This window comes from Sorghum bicolor, chromosome 4, assembly GCF_000003195.3.
Source record: "Sorghum bicolor cultivar BTx623 chromosome 4, Sorghum_bicolor_NCBIv3, whole genome shotgun sequence".
NCBI lineage: Eukaryota > Viridiplantae > Streptophyta > Magnoliopsida > Poales > Poaceae > Sorghum > Sorghum bicolor.
In genome coordinates, this window is record NC_012873.2 from 37,582,637 (window position 1) to 37,592,024 (window position 9,388).

Here is a 9,388-nt window from a genome sequence, read left to right on the forward strand (position 1 = left end):
CATAATCATGAAAATCCAAATAAAGATTTTGTGCTTATATATATATATATATCTTTTGCTTAGTATGCTTAATAAATAAATAAAGTGGCTATGCTAAACTGAATCTTAATAATAAAACTCTAGCATGGATATGACGAATAGTTGCTCTGCCTAATTTTCAAATTTGAGTTATCTCTCAAGTTTAGACATAACAGTTATAATTTAAAGCTTGCTCTAAACCTGAACTTGTGGAAAGAGAACATGATCTGAAGTCTAAGTTGTTAACGGATATGATATGAGAAGGTTGAGCTGCTGTTTATCTGTTCCTAGAGATGCTAGAGTTCAGGAGAATTTTATCTTTAAAAAAAATCTTTATAATATCACATGATGAGTTCCTGTATGATGAGAGTTTAAATTTCTACCACAGCCATATATACATGCTTGCTAGACTTTGAGCCACACATTTACTTTTTACTGCTTATGAGTATTGAGTGTGGTCAAGCTGTGTAGAACGTTAGGAGCTTGTCATGTGGTTAAATCAAGATTCACTTGCACGTTCACTCACACATGCTGCTTCTACTCTAGAAGTACGCATCCACATATATCTAGTTATTTCCATCTCCAGAGCCACCCAAAAGTATTCTACTCCTAATCCGGGAGAGAATAGCCAAAAACATTCTCCTATTTCTGTTTTCCCTGTGAAATAAATACTCGAGTTATCTTGGTTACTACCACTTGTTATATTATTTCAAAAAATGAAACTATTCTCAAAGTCGTTCTTCTAAAGATTATCTTTCAGAATAGGTTCTCTCACAAGCCACACGTTCGTACCGCCGCTACTAGCCCTCTTGCTCCTTGCCGTTGCCGTCCTTGCCACCCTAAATAATTTTAAGATCTTAGGGTGGCTTGTGAGAAAAGGGATTTCATCTCCATCCTCTGAAATTTTGAGATCATGGAGAACAAACCTTTCAAAAAAAAATAAGCGGAGAGAGGCGGAAATAAGCGGAGAGAGGTGGAAATAGGCGCTCCGACTCCGGTGATCACCGGCGTCGATCTCGGGGCTGTCTCTACGGTGTAAGTAGGGGATTCGATTCGGGCTTCAATGCTGGTTCTTCTCACCGTGTTTTAGCGTCTCATCTCGAAAGAGAGAGGAAGATACAAGAGGGCGCGTTTCAGAGGTTGATGCGGTGTTCATGGCCTCACCTCGGGGGACGACGCCGATGGCAGAGGGACTGCTGAAGTCAGGTGGTGCATCTAGAGGGTGCGCAACGAGGGAGCGCATACTGTTATAGCATCCCTGGGAGAATCTCGGAGGAGCATAAGGAAGGGCCATCTCGTCGAAGGCTCCCCCAAAGTCAACATCGCAGGAACATCGGACTCCATTGCTGAGCGAGAAGAACGGAGCTGGTTCTAACTCGCCACATTCGGAGGTATGCATCACTTCGCACCTTCCTGAATCACATGCTTCACAGAGAGCCATGATATCCCATGTAGGACATAGTGCTGATCAAATTCGGAAGCATGAGCATGAACAACAGAGTCGTGTTGGTTCGTTCTCTCTTGGAGATGTTTTTGAGCAGGAAATTCGAAATCGAGGTCGTTTTGCTTTTCAGAATAAGCATTCTGATAAAGTATCTGCTGCTCAATTCAGTAATAGGCTTGCAGAAGTGCTGGAGCAGGAATGTGACACACAGATTTTGAGTCACTCTAACAAAACTAAGGAGAGGGGGAGTTTTGAATCGAGAAACAGGCCTGAGACTGGGAGGCAAGTCTCGGATGTTACAGAAATGGGCACCCGACCCGTTTACCCTTTTGGCACTTGTGTAGACGATGTCTACCAATCCCAGTCTTGGACCAATAAAGAGGGGGACTGGTTCTGGGTTCCAAAGTCTAGCGCACTTCACGCAGTTGAGCACAACTTAGGGTTCCCAGCATCAGCGGCCGAGATCCGGCGATTTCGTCCGTGGAGTCGCAAAGTAGTCAAGGCAAGACCTCAAATAGTGGATGAGCGATCTTTTGCAGCAGCAGTGAAACAAGGGGAGATGGATCGCGGAAGGGAAGGAGTATATCGAGAGCAGTCAGATTCACGGTTAAGATTGGGGGGAAGAACTGGCTCAGGTCGATATGCTGATGGAAGGGACTGGCGTGGTGATGATGAGAGGGGAAATCAAGACAGCTTCAACAAAGGTGAGGATCGTTTTCATTTCAATCCTCAAAGAGGTGATGTTCGTTCAGGATCTGGTGGCTAGTATGCTAGAGATTATCAGAGGTCAGAGTACTGGGCTGGATCTTGGGGTCAGTTCAATACAGATGAGGAAAGGGGTGGATATCAGGGTGGCAAAAGAGGGGATGAAATTGACAGAGGAGGGGCAAGCAAACATCGGTTGAATGAGAGGGAAGACTGGAAAAATGAGAGTGACTTGAGGAACAAAATACTGAGAAACCAAGATGAAAGAGGGCGCATGGATTTATATAGATGAGATAAAGCTGAAGTGGGTTGGGAATAAAAAGGCAAAGGTAATATTGGTAACCAAGATATCTACTGTTTTAATTGCAACAAAACTGGACATTATCAGAAGGATTGCAAGAACCCACCTTTCTGCTTTTGCTGCAAAAAAGATGGACATAAAAGCTCTGTATGTCCAGAAAAAAAGGCTTGAGAGTATGTGGTTTTGGCCTTCCAGGACAAGGTTTCTACAACATCAGAGTACCAGTTAAGGAAGGAGTCAAGAAGGGAGCAAAGGGAGTGATGACTATTCTGCAGGGAGTGGCAACGGTAGAAATAATTAAAACAGAATTGAGAGCTATAGTTAGAGAGAATGTGGATTGGGAAATCAGCAAGCTTAGTACAGACAAAGAGTTCATGATGATCTTTCCAGATGAAGATAGGAGACATCAACTTGCTAGAATTAAAAATTTTGAATTTGAAACTGCACCTATCAAGGTACAAGTGAGAGCTACAGAGCTTAACCCAGGAGCAGATGGTTGTTTGGAAGTTGTTTGGGTCAGAGCATACAATTTTCCAGATTATGTGAGAACCCCGGAGGTGGTTATGGAGGTTGCACATTTGGTGGGTGATCCTGAATAAATTGACTTGGCAAGCTTAAAATGGAATGGTCCTGTTAGAATTAAATTGGGCTGTAGAGATTCCAGGGAAGTTAAAGGGGAAACACAGGTTTTTTTCAATGGAGATAGTCACAGGATTAAATGGGTGGTTGAAAATGGCAAAGATCAGTTTGACAAAGAGCTCAACATATCAAAATTTGACAGACATAGAGACAAAAATGAAGAGGATGAGGAGGAGGACGAATATAATCAAGAAAATTCTAAAGCTAAGCAAAAACAGAAAAAGCATGAGGGTGGTCATACTTCTGATTCCAATAGAGGAGTTGCTTTCCTTCACCAAGCCAACACTAATCAGCAGAGTTCAAAGGCTCATGATGCAGTAAAAGAGATATGTGAGAAAATAGCTTCAGTTGAAAGAGAGGAAACTATCATAGCATCTGGAGAGCAACAAATTTTGACTCAACAAAGTGATACAGGTGAAGAGAAAGAGATGTCAGGGGATGTTTTCATCAAAGGGTCACTGAGATAATGAATTTGCAAAATGATGGATCTGATACACAGTTGCAGAGTCAAAATCTGAGGGAGTCACACCCTGTTACAGACAAAGAACAATCTAAAATGATGACTACAACAAAAGAAATTGAGAAATCAGCTCAAAGTGAAGAGATGGAAGAGGAGCTGTTAGATTATGATGATGACTATGTATTAACAGAACAAGACAAAGCTGAGATTGAGATGTATGAAAAGGAATTGGAGAATCAAGATGCTCAAAAGCAGAAAGATGAGATGGAATTAATAGAGAAGAGAATTGAAAACAGAACCGAAAAGTTGGAGAAATTTATGAACTTTAGTGAAGGTGCTACTTCCAACATGATCAATGAAGAAAATATAGAGAGTGAAGGTGAGGTGTTTCCCATAGACAAACAAGACAACATATCTTCTGAAAAGCAGAAAGAAACAGATAAGGAGGGGTGGATGCTCCGAGAAGTCATAAGCCAACCTGCAATTGCCCAAAGAAGAAGTACGAGAGCTGGCACCCAAGGCAACATACAGGAGAAGGCGACCATGCTCAAAGCGGCAAGAAATGAAATCACAGGTATATCAAAATTCACTACATTTCACTCTCAATCTGTTGATAAATTATCAAAACTTGCAAATAGTTGTAAAATCAAATTAGGCAATGAAACAGAAGCACATCTAGCAATTGACAGGCTTAAGGCACATGAGATTGCAAATGCAGCAATTATAGAGGCTAGAGAGAAAACTAAATCTAAAAAAAACATAACAGATTCTGCTAATCGTTTTGCTAGTTTAGATGTGGATTCAGACATAGAGTTGGGTACTAATGATCAAACAGATTTGAGTATAGAGGGGTTAACTGACAATAATGGTAAGAAAAAAACACACATGAGAAGATTACTGTGCCTAAGAGGTGAAGACCTAAAAAGAACAAGCCATTAAGCGAGTCTGTGAAGAGTTCCCCCAAGCGGGAAGACCAAAGAAAGTTTAAATGAAAATTATCTTCTAGAATATTAGGGGTCTGGGAGGAGCTGGCAGAAGGGGTCAGTTCAAAGATCTCATGAATCATTATCACTTTGATGTAGTGTGTTTGCAAGAGACAATTAAGAGAGATTTCTCTGATCATATTTTAAAAGATTTAGTTAATGGCCAGGAGTTTAGTTGGATCTGGACAGAGGCAGAAGGTCACTCTGGAGGTATTCTAACAGGAGTTAAAAACGGAGATATAGAGGTGATCAACCATGACAGAGGTTCTTTCTTTGCGAGCATAAGAGCAAAAAATAGGAAAGATGGTTTGGTTTGGGAAGTTATCAATGTTTATGGTCCTGTGCAACATGAGAGGAAACAAAATTTTCTCAAAGAACTGACAAACAAAATTCATAACACACAATGCTCTTTCATATTAGGTGGTGATTTCAATCTCATCCGTTTTGCCTCAGAAAAATCCACACAAAACGCAGATCAAGGCAGGATGGATATGTTCAATAATTTTATCTTAGACACTGGTATCAGAGAGATGCTGAGGAAAGGAGGTAAATTCACATGGACAAACAAGCAAGAGCAACCTATTATGAGTACTCTAGACAGGGTTTTCATCAGCTATGATTGGGAGTTTGCTTATCCCTGGGCAACATGTGAAGTTCTCACAAGAATAGGCTCAGATCATAATCCACTCTTGGTTACAACAGAAGATACTAGAGTAAATCATCCATATATTTTCAGATTTGAGATGGCTTGGTTCACTGATGCAGAGTTCCAAGAGAAGCTAGTGAATAGGTGGCCAAATAGAGAAAGTGAAGATATTCAGGATTACTGGAAGAGAGTTAAAAAACATATTTGAACTTTCTGTAAAGGATGGGGTAATAATGTGAGAGGACAGTTACGGAAGGATAAAAGAGCTTTGATGGAGGAGATCAAATTATTTGATACAAGAGCTGAAGACGAATACTTAAATGCCACACAATGGAGTGAACGATACGCCAAAGAGCAAGCTTTAGAACAAATCTATGCTTTTGAGGAAATTCAGTGGCAAAAGATAGGGGGGTTGAAGTGGATCCTTCAAGGAGATGCAAATACCGGCTTTTTTCATAATAAAGCAAATGAAAGGAAAAAGAAGTGCACTATCTTCTCTCTTGAAGATGATGATAGGATAATCTCTGGGGATCGAGCTTTAAGAGAACATATAGAGGAGTACTATAAAAAACTTTTTGGATCAGAGGAGGATAGAGGGGTGTCAATTGAAGATGATTTCTGGTCTAGTCAAGAGGTACTTTCAGAGGAGGAAGCTAATGAACTGATAAAACCTTTTTTAGTAAGTGAGATTGAAGCAGCCCTCAAAGATATGGATTCAAACTCGGCTCCGGGTCCTGATGGGCTGCCTGCAGGTTTTTACAAAAAGATGTGGCCACACATTGGAGAGACAGTTGTTGAGATGTTCAATAAGTTACATTCTGAAGAACTCAACATGAGTAGAATGAACTACGGCATGATTACATTGATTCCTAAATTGAAAGAAGCAAACAATATTAAGCAATATAGACCTATTTGTCTGTTGAATGTAGATTATAAGTGGTTTACAAAGGTTTTGACCATGAGACTGGCTAAGGTTGCAAATAAAATAATCAGTCCTTCTCAAACAGCTTTTATTCCTGGTAGGTTCATTCTAGAAGGGATTGTGATGTTACATGAGGTGCTACACCACCTTAGGGTGCATCACCAGCAGGGGATCATTTTGAAACTAGATTTTGAGAAGGCATATGACAACGTGCAATGGAGATTTATGATGGAGGTGCTTACAAAGAAAAATTTCCCGGCAAAATGCATACACTAGATGCAACAAGTAATAGAGGGGGGCGAGTGGGGGTTATGATTAATGGTCAGCCTAGAAATTATTTTAGAACATATAAAGGACTACGACAGGGAGATCCGTTGTCACCAATGCTTTTCAATCTAGTGGGAGATACTTTGTTGACGATGTTAGAAAGAGCTAAGGAAAGTGGTTTTATCAGAGGATTAGTCCCAGAGTTGGTGGTAGGGGGTTGACACACTTACAATATGCTGATGACACAATTTTGTTTCTGAGCCTTGATGAGGAGTCTATCTGCAATACAAAATTCTTGTTGTATTGTTTTGAGGCAATGTCAGGACTTAAAATAAATTATCAGAAAAGTGAAGTTTTTGTTCTTGAAGCTACATTTGAAAAACAAAAAGAAGTGGCAGATATTTTCAATTGTAATGTAGGAAGCTTTCCTATGAAATACTTAGGGGTCATGTTGGACAGATATTACATAAGTTCACTGGATTTTGCATATGTTTATCAGAAGGTACAAAAGAGAGTTCCTACTTGGCAGAGTTGTCTTCTTTCATATGGAGGCAAAATGATACTCACTTAATCATGTTTGAGCTCTATACCTAACTATGTGATGGGGGTTTTCCATTTGAAAGGGGAGGCTCACAATAAAATGGAGACTGCTAGATCTAATTTCTTTTGGCATGGGCCAGGGCAAAAAAAGAAATACCATATGATGAGATGGGAGGTCCTTGCTACCCCAAAACCAGTAGGAGGTCTGGGTTTTACAGATACTAGAGTGATGAATCAATGCTTGTTATCTAAGTGGATATATAAGCTGGAGAGAGGAGACAATAATCCATGTTGTAATTTGCTACGAGCTAAATACCTGGGGGAAGGAGGCTTCTATAGTTCAAATAATAGAGGGGTTTCTCAGTTCTTGGCTGGTTTACATGAAGTAAAACATTGTTGTTCTCGGGGTCTTATCTATTTGATGAGAAATGGCAAGAAAGCACGATTCTGGTTAGACATTTGGTTGGGAGAATGCCCGTTCAGCATCCTGTATAATAGAATTTTCAATGTCTGTAATGAACAAGCGTGTACAGTATATGAGGTACTTAAAGATAACATGATCAATCTCACTTTTAGAAGATCGTTTGGTCCTCTAGAAATTGAAGAGTGGCAGCAACTTGTTGCAAGTATTGAAGAGTTTCAGTTACTAAATGAACCAGACACAGTTATGTGGGCTTTAGAGAAAAATGAAAAATTCACAACAACCTCTTTATATAAAGAATTGACTTTTCCTAGAGTTGAAAATAGAGAGATTATGAGCATATGGAGAGCCAGAATACCACTGAAAATTAGTTTTTTTCTGTGGTCCATCTATTCAGATTGTCTCCCTTCAGCACAGAATCTAGTTAAACGAAATTGGCCGGGAGATGAATTTTGTAAAATGTGTGGAAACTTAGAAACAACTCAATATATTTTCTTTGAATGTCACCTAGCGAACTATTGTTGGTGGTTTTTTCATGATGCTTTATTCTGGACACAAACACCAACTAATCTCCAACATTTTCTGAACTATAGTTGTGGTAGAGGAGATACACCTAGTTTGAAGATGATCTTTTTGCTTGCTTGTATTTGCTGGATCTTATGGTTAATTCGTAATGATTTTGTTTTCAACAACAAGGTTATTTCGAACCCTAATGTGGTGGTGCATCGATCAATTATCTTCATGCAGAAATGGAGCATTCTACTGAAGGAGAAAGAAAAAGGCTGGATTTCGAAGACGGTGGAACGACTTTCAAGAATTTTGACGTAAAGCGTCCAAGATTAGTGGTATAGCAGAGAAGTGGAGAGTTAAAATGCTCAAGAAAAAGAGGCGAAAGGGCTGGTCTCTGAAGTGGAGCTTTTTGCTTAAGAAGTGTGTCAAAGTTCATAAAGCTTTGATGTAATCTTTTGTTAAGTTCCTTTCCCTAAACTGTTACTGTTAAGAGGAGTGTGCAATATGCACGTTCTTGAACCTTTTTTAAGCTGGTTGCCACAGCAATACCTTTTGCTTTCTATAAAAAGCAGGACCAATCGGTCTTTGATCTAAAAAAATATTATTTCAGGAAATGAGTGCTCTTTAAAAAAAGAAAAGAAAAAAAAGAAGAGAAAGGATACGAGGAAATAAAAAGGGGCAAGTGCCCGGAACCTCAAAAGAAAAAAAAGTGAGATCAAAGGTAAAAACGGACAAGTGTCCGACAATAGAATTAGGGGTACAAGATACCCACCTGAGAGGAAAGAAAAAAAAATATAGAGCATCTCATTCTCCTCAAAATGTTTCAAAAGAGCAAGAAAGGTATGTATCCCCTTAAAAGAGCAAAAGAAGAATTAGACTTTCACCATCATCACCATACACCATTCATTTGCCACACATGCACATCTTGATTTGACTTATTGACTTGTTTCTCTGGATCCATGGTTTGACTGTGCAATAAATGTCTTGTAAGTATGTATACTTTATCTCCCACCTATGAGCTCAAGATATCAAAAGCCTTATTAGAGTAGGATGAGAGAGAAGACAATGTCATTATGCCTTATACCACAAATACCACATACTTTGAGAGAAGGCATGTACCGTCACTGCCTTGGTGAGGATCCAGAAATACCACAAAAGAGAGATCTAAGAGAGTCATACAAGTAATCTCTGAGTTTTATTTGGAAACCTGCAAAAACTCCAGAGCTATAGCTGATCAAGAATAAGAGATATGGCGCTTGACTAGGTTGTTCTATCTTTTAACTACTCAAGACAGAAGTGACGGTTACAAGTCCCATGGTGAAAGGTAAAATGAGAAAGTTTTAAGTCTTGACAGTTTACTCTAACTCAGAGATGAGACCTCATTTGAAAGCATGTGTACCGTCAACGTTCAAAGGCATTACAGCAACTTCTGATCCATCACTGAGTCTATCCTTGCTCAGGGACGAGCAAGAGGTAAGCTTGGGGGAGTTTGTTGACGGTCCTTAAGTATCAAATATAATCATCAAATAAAT

At 39.6% G+C, this 9,388-nt stretch overlaps 1 protein-coding gene across 1 annotated transcript; it reads left to right on the forward strand.

The window, feature by feature from the left end:
• LOC110435116 lies at positions 3,439-8,462 on the forward strand. Its single transcript, XM_021460481.1, has 2 exons — positions 3,439-4,141; positions 8,094-8,462. Exons 1-2 carry the CDS (start codon positions 3,574-3,576, stop codon positions 8,195-8,197), a joined length of 672 nt encoding a protein of 223 aa, XP_021316156.1. The 5' UTR covers positions 3,439-3,573; the 3' UTR covers positions 8,198-8,462.